A 22339-nucleotide genomic window follows, 5' to 3' on the forward strand; every position below is an offset into this window, starting at 1 on the left:
TTCTGGCTCCTTGTTTTAAAATTAGTGCTTTCTTACTTAGTGAGTTAATGTAATTGCAGCAAAGAAGCACATTTATATTCTATTCATTGACAACATTAGCATATAATGCAAATTTACTTTGGAACTTTATGCACATGCACACATCTCTTCAGAACACTCTGAAAGGGTAGAATTGAGTTCTTATTCCTAAAGTGATGAAGGTGTACAATCCAGACCACAAAACTATGGATGCTAATGGGGACAGACTAATATGGTCCCAGCTGGAATTAAGGGCTTACAGTCAGTATGACGTTAGATGGTTAACAATCTTTCTGACAAACAATGATAGCTAAAGTTCCTCTCATAGGATAGACCGGCCCTCAGAGGTGCATCCACAAAAAATGAGAACTCCTGAAAAATATCTAGCCATAAGTTTTTTTTAAAAAAATTCATATTTTACTTCTCATATGCCCATAAAGTCAAATTCTATTGAGAAAATGCTCCAATTCATTTTGATATGTAGCCAGTCTGATGATGTTAATATTGACTCAAAAAGTATTTAAGAAGTTAAAACTTGAAACCCATTTTATTGTTGTGACACTGAGAGTCCACAGATACTTCTTATAAACTTCTCTTATAATGCAGTATATATCACTCTATAATATGATCAAGAAAATACTTAGCAGCTAAAATAATAGGAACAACTACTACTTACGGTTGACAGAGCTTCACCAGGTCCTGGTCGGTGGTGTGGGGAGGCAGTCCTCGGATATAGAGGTTCGTTTTGCTGAGCTGATCCCATCCTGAGTTGCTACTGCTGCTACTGTTGTTATTACTGCTGGTGGTGCTGGGACTGGGAGGGGCCATGGGGTGGGCTGGGACCAGAGACTGCTGGAAAACAAAGATCAGGAGCCTTAGTATGCTAGCATTAGGAGGCTGACACCAAATAAAATGAAGTTACCAAGATTTAAATATAGATTACTTTAAGCTACTTTGAGTTATAAATTTTAATTTACACTTTAAAAAAGGTCTGTTCATGCTACTTTAAAAAAGCCCTCTCCTTCAACGTAAAATTGATATTAGGGTTTACTCAGTAAAAGTTCTCTATGTGCACCTTAAATGTGACTAAATTTATGTAACATTAATTTATTCACGCATTTTTCAGGAACACATCTGAGACTCACAACGTGCATGAAGTTAGATGATACCATCTTAATATACAGTAATTTAGAAATCACTAGACTTTTGAAAAGGTTTTCAAATTCTGAAGAACGTTTGATTGAAAGTTGCTTAAAATTTTATTAGGATGACTCTTAAAAAAAATTACTTCTCAAGTACAAGAAAGTTAGAGTTTAATCCAGATACTCCAATAAGGACGATCTCACCTAGTTCTAAGACAGGCACATGACTTCATTGAGACATCTGGGTAAGATTCCCAGGCAGGCTGCCTTTCGCTCTGGCTAACCTTGTGAAATTTAACCCCTGTGAGAATGGTGTCCAAGCTGGAAAACTTCCCAGCTTGCAGCACCCACCACAACTCAAAGTAAAGCCTGTAACCAAAGGACTCAGTGTGGTTTTACAGTCGGCAGCCACCTAGGAAGAATGTCTGAAATTGTACTCATACCAGATAATTCTCTGTGTACCGATTGAAAGAAACCACAGTTCTCTGACCCAGTGCCACACACATGACTTTGAGGAAGTTAAATGGCTCAGCTTGAGACGAAAGGGCACGTAACCCCAAGTGTCCTCACAGCAAATGCGCAGCAATTTCACACCAGGACAGGGACGTTTTTTCACCTCACATTTTCTAAATCATAAATGTACTGTACTAACTCAAGGACATCACTCATGAACAGTTTGAACATCCAAAATTAAATAGTCACTAGACAGTCAAAAGGTTCAAATCTCATGGCTTGGTTTTTACCAGCACAAACAAGAAAGTCAGGCATGTCTATAGGAGACAAATCAAATCCCACAGTGGAAAGTTGGAGAAGCAGACCCCTTGCAATAAGCATATCCTCATTTACCTTGTCACCAACCTCCGTTGCCCACTATAGATTCCTAGTTTTGTACCCAGCTTCTGCCATGGTCATCCTAATTCCATAATATCTCAACATACGGGGATCTCATTAATTTATTTTTATTTTTTATTATTTGAGATGGAGTCTCGCTCTGTCACCCAGGCTGGAGGTTCAGTGGTGCAATCTCGGCTCACCAGAACCCTCCACCTCCCGGGTTCCAGTGATTCTCTTGCCTCAGCCTCCTGAGGAGCTGGGATTACAGACGCACAACACCATGCCTGGCTAATTTTTGTATTTTTAGTAGAGACGGGGTTTCACCATGTTGACCTGGCTGGTCTTGAACTCCAGACCTCAGGTGATCCGCTCAACTCGGTTTCCCAAAGTGCTGGGATTACAGGCATGAGCCATCGTGCCTGGCCCCATTAATTTAGATATGTTACCATTTTTTCTGGTCCTATATCCTTCAGATTCTTCCTTCCACTGCCCAGGTTCCTTGCTGAGATATCATCTGAGTCCAAACTCCACTTTATTTAAAGAGATTCTCTTTTAGAAGGAGAGCAGCAAAGGGTCAATAATAGTCAATGCAGAAATGCTATTCACTGAAGGCTGAACTTGAACTGGGAACATCGGTATTGCTTAATCCCAAAATAAAAGCAGCCTGAGATCATATCCTACCAAATCTATTTGATTCATGCCCTTAATGAGCAGCTGAAATCATATCCTTTCTCCAAACCACTAGTTTTTCTCTAGGGGCTAACTACTTACTAGATATAAAACTAAGACCAAATCCTGACACTTGCTCTGCCACAGGTGGCACCTCAGAGCACTGGCCATGCCCCACAAAGCCTGTGCTCCTTCTCTGAAGCCACTGAGTTGCTACCTGCCATCCAGCCCTACTCTATTTTTCACATCAGTGAGAACAGAGGTGCTGGAAAGTAGCCCACACACCTGCCTCCTGTCCCAAGCCTTTGATTGACGCAGAGAACTTGTAGCTATTAGAACTAGACAGGACTGAATTTTCTCTTAAACCTCCTTTGATTAGTGTCTCAGAAACCATCCCTGACACAAGCCACACTGTTTTCAAAGTAGGACCCAGTATGTTTAGCGTAGCTGTTGGGCGATGAAATGTGGTCATCTGGTCAGTAAGAAGCTGTGGATCACGCCCGCCCCTACCTCTTAGTGGGATTACATCAACACGAAGTAAATGAACCATCAGGCATTTTAAAGACTGCATTCCAAGACTGCATTCACTTGCACCTTTGATTTTGCCAGGAGTGGAAAGGGAGTGGCGGGCATGCACTTGTATAATTAAAGAAACATTTGGATGTATGACTTAGTTGGAGATTATTTAGACATGAAAGTAGTAGGTTTTTTTATTTATGTATTCATTTTTGGCCAAAATACAGCTATGATTTACATATCTGAATTTACAGAGCCGGTTTAATATAAATTTGATGGCCATCCATATTTACTGCAGTATTTTCCCAATGTGGGAAGCAGGTACAGCCTGTGCTTCCCTGCTTCCCCTGTTAAGTTTGCCCTGTGAGGGAATGAAATCTCCCAGCATCTGATCCCAGGCAGAAGAGGGTTCCTAAATGTACCCAATGAGGACTACTAGCCTCTGGTGAATCCTATACAGAACGAAGTTCAAATTCAAATTTTATTTCCAAATCAATTCTTTCTTGGGGCTAACTGAAGACAGAGAAAGAAAACTGAAAGAGAGAAGCGTTGAATTATTCTAGGTTGTCAATTTTTAATTTTCTGGTGCAGAAATTTTTAAACCAAAGATTACGTTTTTAGAAGTCACTGAAACTGGGCCGGGCGCAGTGGCTCATGCCTGTAATCCCAGCACTTTGGGAGGCCGAGGTGGGTGGATCACGGAGTCAGGAGTTCGAGACCAGCCTGGCCACCATGATGAAACCCCGTCTCTACTAAAGATACAGACTCTGCTGAGTACTTTACATACATTACCATACTTAATTCAATAAGACAGGCAGGTAGGTTATTGTTCTCCCATTGTGCAGATTAGGAAACCGAGTCTCAAAAAAGGTTAGGCCATGTGCCAGGGCCACACATTTAGAAGGTGGCAGGGCTAGATTTTGAACGCAGGTCTGCTAGAAAACAAAGCCAGAGCAGAGCCTTCAAACAGTACTCTACGTGGGACCCCAAAACACTTTCTATATCCTGAATGCTCTATTTGTATTCTTTCATTTTCTGTGCCCATCATTTTTGCTGACTAATTACCAAATTCCAGCTTCTCTGAAATTTGATACTTAATACCATTGGCAGATATGTTTTTTAAGAAAGTAAAAGGTGCCTTTAATGTTTTTTAAGAAAGTAAAAGGTGCCTTTAAGTTGACTTAATTAACACACAGTCTGATAAGTATTAAAAAAACAAAGATTAGCTCTTAAAAAAATCAGTTTTAAAAATTCTACTTTATAAAAATCTTTTCATTAAAGATAAATTCTACAAACAACTTTTGAAAGCTTCAGCATATTACTGCTAAACATTAGAGTCAACATTTTAGGATGACGTGACTTAAAACAGTGAAAAATTAAACCCTCATTCATAGATTAAAATGCAAATACTGACAAGCCTTTAACTACAGCTTCAGAACTCTGATAAATTTAAAGCAATTACACTTTGTCGTTAGATTAGGTGTCTTGGCAGCACAAATGATAAACAAATTTTTAAAAAGCTTACAAAGGGACAAAAAGGGACAATATTTTAGCCAGTTCCATTTTCATCACTGGTAGTCCTTCTACATTTTGCCTCTCAAAACCCGGAAGCTGCCTTGGAACGTGAAAAGACCCTCTATGGATGAAGCTTGCAACTATTTACACACATTCAATCTAATTAGGGGACCTGGTGGCTGGATAAGCATGCTAAGTGCGCACTCATCCCAAAAGAGCCTAGTAGTCTCTCAGCCTTCTCTAGCCTAATTTTTCCTGTTATCAGGTCAGGCAAACAAACTACATTCTTCTATCTCCAAGGGCAAAGAAAACAAGCTAATTCAATTTTCTTGATAATATTTATATGGGCTTAATTTGCATGCCAAAATGGATAGAAAACAAAGTCACTCGTGAATAAAGGGGTGGTTGTATTAGACCCTCAGCCTTTCCTGCACGAGTGGTTTGGCACCATCAGGAAGAGCGTTCATCAGCACTCAGAGAGAACTTCCCATATGGACAGCACTCAGCACGTCCTGTGTGGGCAGCACTCAGGGAGGACTTCCTTTATGGATAGCAATCAGGGAGCACTTCCTGCATGGACAACACTGATGCCTCCTTCCCGCCAGAAGTCCCACTGGGCCTCCTACACTAAAAGGATCAACAACAGGCACAGGGCAACTATACACAGGGTAATACTATCTCCCTCTCTATCACATCACCCCCTATAGAGAAGAGAGAAATAGTCTCTCCTCTATAAATACAAATCTAAAGGTCATTTACAAAATTAACCACATGTGAACTAAAATACATTAGTAATCATGTACATTGTTATAGATTTCTATGCAGCAAAGATAATTTTAAAACAAAAACTTGTCATTTAAAATTCTATTGTCTCATTTCCTTCCTATTACTAATAGGCTAAAGAACAGTGCTCTGACCAATCTTATAGCTGAAGCTGTCCTCCTCTTCCCACCCCCACCTTACTTAGCCACTTCTCTAATAATTCTAGTACGTTTTGAAGGGAAAGGAAAGCTAGGACCTGCCCTTTAATTTTCTTCAAGTCTTCTTTAAAGTTTTCATCCTTAGAGTTCAAGAAGGTTATCATTCCCACCCCTGTTGCCCCTACACCCACCACCACCACCACGACCACCACCACCACCATCCCAAACAGCAGGTTGGTTTAATACATCAACTATTTCCTTCATCCAGAAGCAAAATAATCACTACAGTTGCTCCTGAAAGAAGACAGAAGTTTACAGAACATTATCATTTTCACAGGGAAACAGTATAAGATCAAGCCTGAAATGAACTGAGTACTATGTGAAGACAATGTCTGCTACACTTATTTCCATACACCAGTTCCTCTCTGTATGCTTTCAAGATGTAAAAGGAATTTAACAATTTAAATAAATTATCAAAAAGGAATGAGGGGGACCCCCACATGGGCCAGTTATCACTACAGTCAGAACATTTTCTTTGTTTCCTTTTGGCCATATGAGTGACTGAGAGAGGGCTGGGAATGGTGGCTGGAAAGAGAAGTTCTGGCACAGGGAACTGGAAAAACAAAACTAAATGTGGGAGGTGAACTGGAGAGAGGTGAGAAACTGGCCAGGAATCAGTTGCTCCTATGGATAGGTCAGGGAAGGAATGCCTGAGGCCAGGATGTTAAAAAACACATAGCAACTAGATTAATGAAGAGTAAGGCCCCTTTACACAGCCAGTGTGTCTCACTTACACATACCATGGAGTTAAGGAAATAATCAATTAATCCCATTTGATAACAAGGATATCAAAGCTTAAAATCACATAGCTAATTAGTTAATGAAACTGGTTCTCATATCTTCACTGTTCCTTGTTTGGAAAAAAACTTTGCAGCTTCTCAAGACTGTGAAACTGACCAATAGAGTATTAAATTTTTTTTTTGGTTGGATTAAGCCTGTCAAAGGAGAGGGGCCCATGTTACCTTCACTATTCCAATAAAACCTAAAAATAAAAATTCCCAATATGTTTCACAATTAATTCTCAAAGATATCCATCAAAGTTGATCCTTGCATGTAAAACTGCAATCTCCACATAGAAATCTCTTTACCTAAGTTCATGAATAAACCATCATTTTCTTATGCTTCAGATAAAAGAATTAAAGTTAAGACTTGCATTGTTGAATACAACATGACTGACTGAGATTTCCTTCCAGATCCCATCAAGACACTAGATTCCTTATCATTCAAGTATCTTTTAAGGGTTGGTTCTGTGCTCCTGCATGCTTATCAGCCCAATTGTTCTATTTCCTCCAAAAGTTCTTCTAAGAACTCCAGCGACTCGCCAAGTTGCCCACTGAGAACTCTGGGCCAGGAAACACACAAGAGTTTTTGTGCAATTTGTTCCATCTAGTTTTTGTAACAGCATTTATAAGGGGTATGGGTGTGTGAATATGAAGATACCAGACTGAAGACATTAAATTTAAATTAATCACCAGAAAACTAGAGGGCCAAAAGAGAAAGTAAGGGGACTAAGGCAATGATTTCAAAATTTCCTTGCCAGAGAATGCATTCATCAGAAAGGAAAAGCTTTTAAGAGTGGGTTCCCAGCCTTAGCTACCCTTAATTGCATTGCTTATAATGGTGTAGTACAGTACAGTTTCTAAAAATAGAGTTCAACCAAGGGAAGATCAGGGAGGAGGGAGGATGAAAAGACAGGGGACAAAAAGGTTGAGGAAGGCTTCACAGAGAGGGTGGATGGCTGAGTGAGCTGAATACAAATGACATGTCATTAAGAATAAAAGGGGTGGTGGCTCATATCTGTAATCCCAGCACTTTGGGAGGCCAAGGTGGGAGGATCACTTGAGCCCGGGGGGTTGAGACCAACCTGAATAACATAGCAGGACCCTGACTCTACAAAAAAAATTTGGTGGCACATGCCTGTAGTCCCAGCTACTGAAAAGGCTGAGACAAGAGGATCACTTGAGCCCAGGTCAAGGCTGCAGTGAGCTGTGATTGTGCCACTGCACTCCAGCCTGGGTAACAGAGCGAGACCTTGTCTCAAAAACAAAAACAAACAAACAAAAACAATAAAAGGAATGGCAAATCTGAAAGAAAGGTGGGTAGAGTAAGAAGAGGAGTGACCAACAAGGACATAGACTGGAAGGATCATTCTTCACAAAAGCCAAAGAATTACCCTGGTTGGTTCAGAGGAAGCTCCCACAAGTTGATGTTGGGGTAGGAGTGTGGTGGTACTAAAAAGGTAGTAGGAAGAACCTAAAAAGCAAGGTGGAATGTGGACATGATGTCACAGGTTACCAGAATCTCACATGTAGAAAAGAATTTAAACACAGTAAATGAAGAGCATGGCTTCTGGAGAATGCAAAACTAGAAAAACACTTCCCTTCCTTCTATAAAAATAATGTTTATAACAATAATAATAAAAAAAATTGGCCGGGCACGGTGGCTCATGCCTGTAATCCTAGTACTTTGGGAGGCCAAGGCAGGTGGATCACCTGAGGTCGGGAGTTCGAGACCAGCCTGACCAATATGGTGAAACCCTGTCTCTACTAAAAATGCAAAAATTAGCCAGGTGTGGTGGTGGGCGCCTGTCATCCCAGCTACTTGGGAGGCTGAGGCAGGAAAATCATCTGAACCCAGGAGGCAGAGGTTATAGTGAGCTGAGATTGCACCATTGCACTCCAGCCTGGGCAACAAGAGTGAAACTACATCTCGGGCGGGGGACGGGGGGGAGGAATTGAATGGAAAAGTTAGAATATCCAGATTCAAGTTTTGTCTTGGCCAGGAGCAGGAATGAGTATTATCCCTGGAAGGCTCAGGTCTTCACGTGTGAAATAAACAGGTTAGACTGGATGATTTCTAAGCTTCCTTCCAGCTCCAAAATACTCTAAAATTCTGGATAGTGCTGGACAGTGCCATCTCCAGCTAAGACATATCAAGACAGAGCCCAGTCAGAACCTTTAGTACTCTTGTCTGTCTGCCAAATAGAGAAATGGAGCAAGAGTTTGTTAAACTGGCAGACTCCAAGGCCAACTTCTGTGACATTGTGCAACTTAAGACCAACAGACATCATACTGCGGCACCATTTTCCTATGCCCCTTAGGCCAGCATGGATTCCCGACTTAGTCATAAGTGATTCTAAGAAGATATTCTAAATATGTAAGCTATCCTAAAACAACAACTGAAGCCTAAAGGAACAAATGTAAAACAAAAAACAATCTTAAAGAGCTCCTGAAACCAGAGTATCCTTAAGGTAGAAACAATATTACAGCTGAAATAACCATAATAACTTAAGATCTATAGAGACTGTATGTTACTTAGCAGCCTGCCATCTTTGTGTTTCAACGTGTAATCAGTATAAAGAGTTACATTTCACATTCTATTCAATCTCTTCTATATAAAAGGACCCTGTAACAGCTCCAAAACCACTTTAAAAGAAAATTCAACACAATAAATAAATTACAGCCCAAACAAACAGTAATTAGAACGCAGTAAACACAAAATCCCACCCAACTTCAGGTGCAAAATTAATTATTCTTCTGAATTCTGAATGCAGGTGTGCAGTGTTTTCCTCCTCCTTGAATTTCCAGATCCATGCCAGTTTTCTTCCTCAACACAGAGCCTTGTGAAGGGGACAAGAGCAAACTCTTCCTTTACTTTTTACTCAAAATAAATGGAAAAAAAAAAAAGAAAACTTCCTAGGGGAAGTGAAACATTACTTTTATCATGACAGTTCAGAATACCTCTGCAATGCATTTCCTGCCTCACCCCAGTAGAGTTAGGATTCCAGGGCTGACAACTTCCTCCCAGCTGTTTTTTAAAGTCTATCTACAGTACAGTCTGTATCTTAGTATTTCTTCTAAGTAATGAATTACCGCTGAGATTGTGAAGTCCTCAGGGTGGAAAATACCCATTCAAAAACATACTTTCTCCACATTAAACAAACTTACTGAAAGTATTATAAGGTGATTAAATATTAAGTTAGAAAACTTATATGAGTAAGCTTACAAAAAAAATACTCCCACAAAACCAACTTATTTATTTATTCTTAGATCCAGAGGGACATATGAATGACCTTGCAGTACCATGGGTTTCACAATTTAGCCCCTAGAGAAAAAAGCATTATCTGTACTTACAGGAAACTGAACAAGTATTTGCAATCTCCCCATAATAATAACTTAAAAACATAAAATCTTATCTGACAATGTTGTAATTTTGTGTATAAACATCACTGAGAAAATTTTTTGAATTAATATAACTCAACAATTACTGTCTACTTTTGTTTCTCATGGTAAAATCTAGTAGCTTATATCTGATATGAATAATTAGAGAAAGTGAGTGATACTAGAACAGCTCTTCTATTATATATCAGTCTATGTATTTCTTTTTTTTATTTTTTAATTTATTTTATTTTATTTTTTTAAGAGACAGAGTCTCGCTCTGCCTCATGGGCTGGAATGCAGTAGTGCAATCATGGCTCACCACACCCTCAAACTCCTGGGCTCAAGTGTTCCTCCTGTCACAGCCTCCCACGTAGCTGGGACAATAGGAGCATGCCATCGCGTCTGGCTAATCAAATAAATAAATAAATAAATAAAAACTTTCTTTGTAGAGACCGGATCTTACTTTATTGCCTGTGTTGCCCAGGCTGCTCTTGAACGCAGCTTCAAGAGATCCTCCTGCCTCAGCCTTTCAAAGTGCTGGGACTACAGGCATGAGCCACTGGGCCTGGTCAATCTGTGTATTTCTGTGTCATGTTTGCGTGTGTGAACAGTCATGTTTGTGTGTGTGAATAAAGATAGAGGGGAAGAGATGGCTGTCTCTAAGCTATACTGCCTGAGAATGGGGCTTGCTGGGTTTTTTTTTTAACATTTTTGTCCAAGATCCACCTCAGAAGTTAACTTTTTGCCTGACCTCTCCATCCTATATACATAAATAGGCACAGGCATATAAAACTGAAACGTAAGTTTTGTGAAACAACATTTTCCTTTACCAAATACAATGTACCCTAATGTTATCTTTCCTAGTATATTTCGCTAAAAGAAATAAATGCTGGTTGTAACCCACTGAACTGATACTTCCCACTAATATTGCCACCTACAGGTTAAAAAACAGTGGTCAGCAGCGTTTCTCAAACTGATGTGCACGTGAAGCACCTGCACTGTTAAAATGCAGATTTTGACTCAGCCATTTGGGGTGGGGTCAAGTTTCTGCATTTCTAACACAAGCTTCCAGGTTTTGCTCATGCACAAGGCAGGACTCCTGGTCTGTGTGAATGAATTTGGGAAGGGCCCCCTTCCAGCTTTAAGGAGGAGCAAGCTGCATCTATTCACACAGTGAGATAAAAACCTTTGTTCCACTGATTTCAAACCCAGTATCTGCTCAGAATAACAAAATGCTAGAGCTGGGAGGGGTATGAGGGATCATAAGAGCCAATAATTATCCACTAGAAGTATAAGGAAATCTTGGGAGATGGCAGGATGGGAAGCAGAGGTGGGGACATACTTGAATTTTTGGCAAAGGGAGCTTGGCTTTGAAAATGCTGAGAAACACTGATGTAATGCAACCCCTCACTTTTCAGGAAACCTGAGGCCAGGAGAAGTCAAACCACATATCCAAGGCCATACAGCTAATCAGAGGGAGAACTGGGCTTCCAGTCCCGACACTGCTGTCATAAAGCACCAGTCCTTGTTTGTTACCAGGATTGCAGCAAAGATGATGGTACAGGCCAAATTTTCTTAATGAGTTTTTAAAAACTGAGTAAAATTGATATGCTAGACCTGTTAAGACAGCAGACAAAAATTATTTTGTGCAGCCTCTTTTATACCTCAGATTTTATCCACTGTCAACTTCTAGATCACTTACTTAGATGTCCAGGTCTATGCTAGACATCCAGTTGCTTGCTTTAAAGAAAAAAAAAAAAAAGAAAACACACCTATGAAATTGATAATTTAAAGCTCCCAAAAAATGCTCGTGAATGCCACCCATTTCTATTTTTGTATTTATTTATATTAAGAATTCTTGAGTAGCATACAAGATCATTATCTGTACCATTTACAAGAAGATACAAAAATCAAACAGGTTAATTAAAGCAGTTTGGAGACTGGATGCAGTGGCTCACGCCTGCATCCCAACACTTTGGGAAGCCAAAGTAGGTGGATCACTTGAGCCCAGGAATTCGAGATCAGCCTGGGCAACATAGCAAAATCCCATTTATACAAAAAGGAAAAAAAAATTAGCTGGGTGTGGTGGTTCACACCTGTGTCCAACTACTGGGGAAGCTGAGGTGGGACGATCACTTGAGCCGGGAGGTCAAGGCTGCACTGAGCTGAGATCATGCCACTGCTCTGCTCTTCAGCCTGGGCACCAAAGTAAGATTCTATCTATAAAAAAAAAAAAAAAAAAAAAAAGCACTTTGATGCTTTTCTGTCATAAGAGTACACTCAGAGTCAACTACCAATTTAACCGGCTTGAATTAGGAACCCTTAAAGAATCACTAGAATTGCCTACCCATGGTCATGTCTCCCTACATATGTCACAAATTCATACACTCAAAACAAGTTACTTCATACTCTGTTTCTTTAAAAATAAAATGGAGAGATTTGTAAGATTGTTTTCTTTTGTGAACTCCAGTGTTTGCTTTTTCTTAAAGCTTCACAAAGCATATACTTAGATAAATTCTCTAAAACAAACTGGTTTTCCTTCAGTTAATGTGGGCCGGACGTGGTGGCTCATGCCTATAATCCCAGCACTTTGGGAGGCAGAGATGGGCAGACTGTTTGAGATCAGGAGTTCAAAACCAGCATGGGCAACATGGCAAAACCCTATCTCTACAAAAACACAAAAATCAGCTGGGCATGGTGGTGCATGCCTGTAGTCCCAGCTACTCTGGTGGCTGTGGCCAGAGGATCACTTGAGCCCAGTTGGCAGAGGTTGCAGTGATCAGAGTGTGCACCACTGCACCCCAGCCTGGGGGGCAACAGAGGAAGAACCTGTCTTAAAAAAAAAAAAAAAAGTTAATGTGAACCTTGCTTCCAGCAGCCCACCATTATACTCTGAAGGGCTGTTTCTAATTTGACCTAAGCATTTTCCCATTTTTACAGGGACAAAGTTTATTTCAGGTGAAATTTCTATTTAATGATACTGCATATTTGGACTGAGTATCTACTGCTAACAACAGCCCTGAGACTTTCCTCTGTTTTATGGAGTCAGCCCATGCACTATTGTCTAATCATTTTAGCGGTGATGGTATCAACCTTGGAATACATAGGTGCCCTGGGAGCTAACCAAACCAAATGCTGGCAAGCCTCATTCCTCTCTTCATCTCTTCTGAAGCAGATAAATTGAAGTAGAACGTCATTCTGTGGTAAGCAGGATCTGGGAAATGCTTTCAATGTTTACAGAAATCGGATGCAACATTTTTTCTTTTCGTTTTAAAATTATTTCACAATATTCTATTTGGAGTAGGAAGTTATTGCTCAACAAGAAAAAAAGTGAAGATATTAGTCTTTCTCTGCACCTTTTTACTTTTCTGTTGCTAAAGTTAATCATAAAGCATCATTTCATCTCTTTTACCAAAATGTGCACATTGCTAGTTACTGAAAATGTCAAAGAGAATTTCTTTTCCAAAGAACCTCGGACAACATAAAGTTCTGGCCTCTAGAACAGAGACCCAGGACCTCTGTGTGTTTGGGGGCTGGGTGTGGAGATCAGTGGGCAACACAGGACTCAGTTCCTATGCTTGAGTTTTCTGATCCTTCTCTTCTTTCATGATATTTAGTTTCATTATAAATCTTTTTTCTTTGCTGTGCATGATCAAACATGCAATCTTTCATTTTCCATTGTTATCCCAGATTAAACTAATTAGTGACGAGTACCCAAAATGAGTTTTGTAAATCTCAGCCCTTCTAAATGCACAGAATAAGAAAATGACACCATCTCTCCTCACTCACCACAGAGAAACACATTTATGAAGAAAATGATGCCTAACTGGCTTCAGGAGCCTCACACTCAATGACTAGTGACGGGGAGCAGCTCTCTGCCCACCCCCACCTAAGCCAAAGCCACCAGTGGGCTTTCCAGAACAGGAAAGGGAAAAACAGACTAGAGCCCAAACATGGAGAAACACTATGGTGGACCCCTGCCCAGAGGACAGGGCAGACAGGAACAGCATTCTAGGTGTGGCCTGCAGCTACGCCAGGACCTCAAAGCGAAGTAAACAGAAAAAAGCAGTAGCATGGAAACTTCAGAGCGCCCCGTACGATATCAAATCATTTTGCTAAAAAAGAAAAAATGCAGGAAGAGGATACACAAACAGTTTTAAAATTTATATTTCTTTAAAAAGACAACTTCACATATTCCTAAAATTCACGTCTTTGGATCTAACAGTTTAAATCTTAGAGCAGAGCAAAAAGAATGCATTAAGAGAAATGGTGGTTTGTTGTTGTTGTTGTTTTGTTTTTGGTAAAGATCGGAACCAAGCATGATAACTTCTAGTATGGAAAACAATTTAGGAAGGAATAGACAAGCTTCCTTTTCTCCACTGCGGCCAGGAAGCTGGGGAAGTCCACCCACACCCTCGTGGCAGGGAACGGTGGCAGCCACTCTGCTCTTCCCCGCAACCCAGTAGTTGCTCCAGTTACATAAAAATTGCTCAAATTAAAACATCATCCTACCTTTAGAAGAACTTCCATCACAAAGCAAATTAAATGAAGATAAAAATCTGGAGGACAGTTTAATCCTGCCTGGATATGTTTTTTTTAATTAATATATAAATTGTAAATATTGCAGTGAGAACTTATCCATAAAATCCTGGAGAGGTTATCTCATTCTGCTCTCCCCAGGAATACATGTAGAAACTTGGTCTGCCTTATAGACTTTAACTAACTTCATCTCTGTTCTCCCTAATTGCAAAATTCAATCTTCCCTTACAATAATAGCTCATATGCAAATCCTGGATAGCAGTTATCCTAGAAATAGATAAAACACTGGGAACAATGTTTTCCCTTAATAGGGGGATAGGTTTAGCTCTCTTTTTACCCATTTTAGTAAAATGGGTAAAAATGGATCTATAATATTTTATCTTTTTGTTACTATCAAAATAACCTAGGCAGTCCTTAAAAATAGTTTAATAAGCAAAAACTAAAGAGGAAAAACCCAAAGCATGACAATTTCTGGAAAATATTTTTTCCCCAGAGAACTAAGTGTTACGCATAATACTAATTGCTAACATTATTGAGCATTTACTCTGTTTTTGGCATCAAGCTAAATGCATTCTTCATTCAGTTTACAGATAAGAGAACAGAAAAGGGAGTTCCCCAAGGTCACCGAGGAGGTAGCAGTCAGGTTGTGAAAGATCAGTCGACAACCTCTTCAGGAGCTGAGTGGAAGAGAAAATGGGAGTGAAGGAGGCATATGCCATTCAGTTTCACCATACTGGGGGCTTTGTTTGATAGAGAACTACTCTGAGGCTTTTAGAAAAACTGACCTTTGCTACGAATGGTATATCTATGTCATGCTTACTAAACATCTTCCAATAAAACATAACCAAAAGGTTTGGCTCAAGAAACTGGTTGCAAAACAGTACAACTGAGTGACACGGCCTTCCTTCCTTCCTCTAATACCAACAGCACAGCATTACTGTGAAGGATTATTGCTAGAAAACATTCAGGAAACCTGCTTTCCTTTAGATCTCAATATATGATATTTCAACTCAACAAAAAGTCAGTACTTTCTAAATGGTGTTTCTACATTTGGATTAAAGAACAAATCTCCCCTACCAGCCTGTCAACCCCTGCAGGATAAGGGACCAGGCCCTGCCTAGTAATCCCACCCTATGTCTTAGAGCCTGGACTAAGAGCTTTATGTGTTTGGTGAAGGAACATAGATTAACATTATGTTAGAAACCATGAAGCTGCTGCAGTGATTAAAATGTTATATGTTGAACACCTCCAGCGTATAAGGAGGTGGGTGAAATTGGCAAGGGCTAGATGGTGGTGGAACCTAAGTATCTTAGAAAGGAGTCTGAAATCTGGGGAGAAATGCATTAATCATATCATTTTCCTCACTGAAACAGAATCTTTCACTTGAAATTTATTATATTTCCTCTCCAGACTAAAGCATCTCCAGAACAATTTCCCAACTCCATGACAGGTGGACTTTTAAAACTCCTAGTTTAGATTTCAAAACACCAGGGACAGTAGACAAATTATGACTGATAGCAAGAACTATAATTCAGAAAAAAATTTGAGTCCTAATAATCTTAATCTTATTACCTTTGCATACATGGGGTATATGGGTATCTGTCTTTTCAAAACAGATTAATCAGAATTACTATAAACCGTCAAGAAGATGTAATCACTTTGGGATCCTCCTGCCTTTGGTAATGGCCACATCTGGTCAGGCAGTTGTTATTCATTCTTTCCAGGATTTGCTTTATTAGACTTTCAACTGAAAAATGACACCTTCACTCCAATCCTTCTAATTGATTTTTAACCTTAGAGAAGTGTGAGAGAGTTCGTTAGAGGACTAACTTGTTAATAGTCATCTGGGTGGTTTGATAAAATTCTTTCAGAAGAATCACAACACTCCCACCCCACAACACTAACGTAGTTTACTTAATTTTTTTTTAAAAAAGCTACTCCTTAAAATGTATTTCATCTCTTTAAAACATTCAGTTCACACGTAGAGCCATCCTAATACAATTTAAATGTGATTGGCTCCTGTCAGGAAACGTAAAATGTACGATTTATACAGTAACTACAACACTGTACATGGACATGAACCTATTCCAAAATTTAAGATGAAATATCAATGGAGAGAGTGGAAAGTGGCTGTTAGTTTCCAAGGGATGCTGTAACCAATTACCACGAACTGGGTAGATTAAAACAACAGAAATGCATTCTCTCCCAATTCAGGAAAACAGAAGTCTGCAATTAGGGTGTTAGCAGGTCAACATTCCCCCTGAAAGCTGTAAGGGAGAAGTCTTCCTTGCCTCTTCCAGTAGCGACTCCTGCTGTTCCTTGCCTTGTGACGGCAGAATACCAATATCAACCTCCATCTTCACGTGGCCTTCTCTCTGCATCCTATCCTCTTCTTGAAAGGACACCAGTCAATGGTCATTGGTCATCTCAAGATCCTTAATTAATTCTACCTGTAATTAATTAATTACAACCACCCTATTTCCAAATAAGGTTACATTCTGGGGTTCTGGTTAGACATGAATTTGGGGGGGGGGGAAAACTGACCCACTACAGTGGCTTTCTCTAAAGGACTATTTTATTTTTAAAAAATAGACAAATAATAAGTATACAAAATGATGGAGTACTTAGTGATGTTTCAATACATACAATGTGTAGTAATCAGATCAGGGTAATTAGCATATCTATCATCTCAAACCTCTATCATTTATTTGTGTTAGGAATATTCAATATCCTCCTTCTAGCTATTTGAAACTATACATTATTGTTAACTATAGTCATTCTATGGTGGTATAGCGAGCTATGTAATCAGAGCACATACAGAGAATTATTTTACAGAAGCAGCCACTACGTTGTAATACCAATGAGTTCTTTAACCATATTCAGATCCAGAAAACAACTAATAGGTCATCTTGTCCAGTCTCATATCCAAAGTAGGAATTTTCTTTAAGGCATAGAGATTGGGGATGGAGTAAATAAATAAAAATTTTAGGTCGGGTGCAGTGGCTCACGCCTGTAATCCCAGCACTTTGGGAGATCGAGGCAGGCAGATCACAAGGTCAGGAGATCGAGACCATCCTGACTAACACGGTGAAACCCCGTCTCTACTAAAAATATAAAAAATTAGCCAGGCGTGGTGGCAGGTGCCTGTAGTCCCAGCTACTAGGGAGGCTGAGGCAGGAGAATGGTGTGAACCTGGGAGGCGGAGCTTGCAGTGAGCCGAGATCGTGCCACCGCACTCCAGCTGGGCGAGGGAGCGAGACTCTGTCTCAAAATAAATAAATAAATAAATAAAAACTTTAAATGTCATTTTTCAAATGAAAAAAATGGAATTTTCTCTATGGCATAGAATTTTACCTATAGCATAGAGATTTGGGGTGGGGGTAAATTTAAGAAATTTAAAATGTCATTAGAAAACAGCAGATGTCCCAATTTATTTCTAAAACATTTCTAACTGCTACAACATAGAACAAGTCTAGTCTCCCCTTCTTTTAACCAACTTTAAATCTTTAGTGATAACTATTATCCCCCAATAATATTCCTCTAAACCTCAAAACAAACAATAACCAAACAATTTCTTTGGCTTGGGCAACTTCTAAGGAGGCAGTACAGCAATTAGGAATGAAAGGATGGATTCTGAAATTACAGTTCATATCCCACCATGGTCACTCACTAACTAGGTGACCTTGGGCAAAGCATTTAAAACCTCCAAGTCTCATCTCTTCATCTGTACAGTGAGGAGGAGGATACCATCTATTCCATACTAGCTCGCAGTGTTGTTGTAAAGATTACACAAGCTAATTAATAAACTGTCGGGCTTGTAAGAAGTGCTCAGTAACTGCTACCTACACTTGAGTCCATCTTTCTCAATGTCTGATATGGTTTAGATTTGTGTCCCTCCAAATCTCACACTGAAATGTGATCCCCACTGTTGAAGGTGGGACCTGGTGGGGGGTTTGAATCATGTGGCAGATCCCTCATGAGTGGCTTAACACCATCCCCTGGTGATGAGTGAGTTCTCACTCTGAGATCCGGTTGTTTAAAAGTGTGTGGCCTTTCCCTCTCTCTCTCTCTTGCTCCCTCTCTTGTCATGTGACACATCTGCTCCCACTCTGTCTTCTGCCATGACTGTAAGCTCTCTGAGGCCTGACTTGAAGCCAAGCAGATGGTGGCGCCATGCCTCCTGTACAGCCTGCAGAACCATGTGCCAATTAGATCTCTTTCTTTATAAACTACCCAGCCTTGGATATTTCTTTATAGAACCACCAACAGACTAACACAATGTTCATCTCTAAATTTTATTTCCTGATATCCAGGAGGGCTCCGCCGAGGGCACACATGACCAGTTCTAACCTTAAAATCAGCCTATACATATAAAGAGCTTCTCGATCCCCCTCGTCCTACTCAGGGGCTTGGAGGCTTCTTTGCACACCTTCATAAAAAAATAAAAATAAAAAAGAGAGAGAGAAAGCTAACTAAAACAACAACAAAAACCCCTAGGTTCAAAAGTAACAGGCAGGTGAAGCTGGGAGAGCCACTTCCCCAGAAGAGGTCCCTGGAAGGCCTGGCCTGTTCCAGACTGTCATTGTTCTGGGATTTTGTCACTTGAGATTGTTTTATCATCTGAAACTCTAAAGAGAGAGGCATTTGGGTCAGGGCCCCACTTTAAAATCTCAAAACTTCCAGGATGTGACGTGATGAAACGCTCATCACTTAGGACAACTGAGAAGAGCATCAGGAAGGGAATGTAGAGATGCCCACGTGTTCTGTTCGGGGTGCCTCCCTTTTATTATTCTCAAGCTTCACAGAGAGAAGAGAATGCAAAAGATCATCCCATCTACATTTTTCGGTAAGATTATTAGATGCAGGAAGATACTCTTCCTCTATCTATGTACCACATGACAAACCTGCGCTCACAAGAGACTCAGAATGGATGCTGGCAATATTGGTTCGAAACGTCCACTGAAAGGCTGGCTTTCTGTGGTAACCTGGGAAACCTAGGAACCTGGCTACCAAACATGGTACAATGTTTCTACACACAAAAACATGTGTTCTGACTTCAAAAAGCCAAACTTAAAGAACTTCTGAACTAGAATTTATTTGTCTAGGTAGTATGATGATTTCATTTCTTAATCAAAATATCATAATTTTATTAATATAGGTAAAACTATGCTAAGGGCCTAAGCAGCTAAATTAATTTGTTGGCTAATACTCGTTTATAGTCAAACCAAATACTTTGAATTGAATGTTTATGTCCTCCTAAAGTTCATTTGTTGAAATCCTAACCCCTAATGTAATAGTATAGAAGGTGGGGCCTTGGCCAGGCACAGTGGCTCACGCCTGTAATCCCAACACTTTGGGAGGCTGAGGCAGGTGGGTCACGAGGTCAAGAGTTCGAGACCAGCCTGACCAACACAGTGAAACCCCGTCTTCACTAAAAATACAAAACTTAGCCAGGCATGGTGGCGCGTGCCTGTAATCCCAGCTATTCAGGAGGTTGAGGCAGGAGAATCACTTGAACCCAGGAGGCGGAGGTTGCAGTGCTGAGAGCTGAGATCGTGCTATTGCACTCCAGCCTGGGAGACAGAGTGAGACTCCATCTCAAAAAAAAAAAAAAAAGATGTGGCCTTTGGAAGGTGATTTAGGTCATAAAGATGGAGCCCTCATGAATAGGATTACTGCCCTTATAAAAACATACCCCAGAGAACCCTATGGCTCTCTCTCTGCCACATGAAAATACAGCAGTCAGCAGTCTACCACCCAGAAGAGAGCCCTCACCAGAACCCGATCATGTTGGCACCCTGATCTCAGACTTCCAGCCTCCAGAACTGTGACAAATAGATTTCTGTTGTTGATAAGCCACCTAGTCTACTTTGTTAGAGCGGCCTGAACTAAGACATCAACCATTCAGGTCTTTTTATATACCTAGTCATACTAGAATTCCCTCAGTATTTTTCACAGAAATGCAGGATTTTATGATTATTTATTCCTATTACAAACGTGGGCTTACCTTCCAGTGTGCCGCTATCTTTCTGGAAGCTACGGTTATTTTGTGTACATCACCACTCCTCCTAGCTAGGTGTCAGGTGAAGAACTGGGAAGCATGTTTTCTACATGGTGTACAAGTTGCTGCTTTCAACCAATTTGATCACAGGACACTGTCTGTTTATCAAATTCTAAGACTGTCCCCACTCCTTGATATTCCTGGCTGCTTTCCCCTCTAGCTGTTCAATAGCCCTATATATGGTTGTCAGTATAGAAGTTAAAAATTTCAAAATGTTATTAGCTGCAGCAGCTGGGGATGCGGTGATGCTAGTAAATGGGAAAAGACTGAGGCAAGTGAGATTACATTACAGTATCTAGTCTTTTTATTTTAATGATTTTTTTTTTTTTTGCAGTCTTCCCTTAGGAGGGATGAATAAGAATTGGGTAAATCTCCACATTCTAGCAAGAGCTTTTAATCACTAAATGTTTTTTCCTAAAGGTAGCATTAACTGGCAGGTTTTAGGGATGGTGCCTGAACAAGCAGAGGCAGGGAGAGGAGCCACGTCGTGGTCTGGGTGCCTCTCTGATTAGACAGCTGACCAGTTTCAGGGGAGGAAGGGGTTTCTGCAATGGCACAAGCCCTGGAACCTTTTCTGTCTGTGCTGCAAATGACAGTCTTTCCTACTCTGTGTACAGCAGAGAGGGTGAGGAAAAGGGTCAACAAAAAGAAAGAAAATGGAAACTCATTCTCATTGCTCACAGTATTTGGGCTCAATATATGCTCAGGAATCTCTCCTTTTTGTGATAGCCTCCCCCACAAAACACACAGATCCTCCCACCCCATAATGTGCAAATGCATACACTGCCACCCCATCAGGCAGTTACTTTAAAAATTATATGGCAGACATTAGACAGGAAAAAAAAAAGAAAAGAAAAAGCTTTTCCTTATCCTAGATTTCAGAGAGCTTCATCTGAACCCAGAGGTTTATGCCTGGCCCTGGCATCTTAGCTGGCTCAGCATGTCCACAGGCTGACCTCTGAAACTATTTCCAGTGTCCTAGAGGAACTCAGAATGGCTCTCATGCATCAGTCCAGCTGCTCCGGTACTACAGCCAAACAGGGTTCCAACTAACATGTGCTGTTAGCTTTTCTGACGTCAACCCTAAGCAAAGTATCCCAATTTTTCTTTGGACTCAATTTTAACTCAGTTACTCATAAGACTGTCATTCTCTTATTTGGCACCCATTTACATTTCCTGCCTGCATCACCCCAGACTTAAAAGATCACTGCTTTAGAAGACAGTTCATTTCTCATCACTGAAAGGTTCAAACACACAGAGCAACCGCTCTTTGAGGAATAATTCACCCAGTGGTCCTTAGCCTTCAGTGAGATTCCAGGTAACCTAGATAGCCTAAAATGCCCCCCACATTGTTTTTGCCGGCGACAGAGGGACCCAATGTTTACATTTTTAATGAGCACCCCAAGAGTTTCTGATGCAGGTGGTACGGTGAGGGGTAAAACCAAGACAGCAAGTCTTTGAAATTCAGAAACCCAGTGCCCCTGCTAAGCTGGAAGGGCTACTCCACGGGATTCCACAGCTAATCGGAATCTTCTGGGCACTCTAGCTCTGGGTCCGTGTCACTCCCAAAGCAGCCCCATCTTGTCCCTTGCTCCACACAGAGTCCACCTTTCAACTCTTCCAAATGACACTTGACTTGTCACTCCCCAGCAGGAAAAGGCGTCTCCTGGTTCTAAAACTGCCTGCTCTCTGCCCGCACCCTTCAGATCCTCTTTTGTGTCAGCTGAGCCAAGCAATTTCCGGTTCCCTGAACTGACACTTCTAACCAACCCTCCCTGCGATGCGAGAGGTTTTCATGGCTCCTCTAATTGACATGTAGGGAGTTCCTAGGTTAACAGGTCTACAAACTTTATTGGGATAAACAAATTGCTGGGATGAATCCCCCTGGGGGGAGGCCTTCCACAG

The 22339-nt window shown here is 40.6% G+C and overlaps 1 protein-coding gene across 18 annotated transcripts in view; it reads right to left on the reverse strand.

Moving 5' to 3' along the window:
- RBMS1 (RNA binding motif single stranded interacting protein 1) overlaps positions 1-22339 on the reverse strand; it is a 218854-nt gene that overhangs the window by 94190 nt on the left and 102325 nt on the right. For 13 of the 18 annotated variants that reach the window (XM_009443570.5, XM_515853.7, XM_009443566.5 and 10 more), the window contains exon 2: positions 695-870. In XM_009443570.5, the coding sequence (XP_009441845.1) occupies positions 695-870 (176 nt within the window). The remainder of the gene's footprint in view (positions 1-694; positions 871-22339) is intronic. The other 5 variants (XM_009443567.5, XM_054679072.2, XM_063791271.1 and 2 more) reach the window with 1 other exon arrangement.

Source organism: Pan troglodytes, chromosome 13, assembly GCF_028858775.2.
Source record: "Pan troglodytes isolate AG18354 chromosome 13, NHGRI_mPanTro3-v2.0_pri, whole genome shotgun sequence".
In the NCBI taxonomy this organism is placed as follows: Eukaryota; Metazoa; Chordata; class Mammalia; order Primates; family Hominidae; genus Pan; species Pan troglodytes.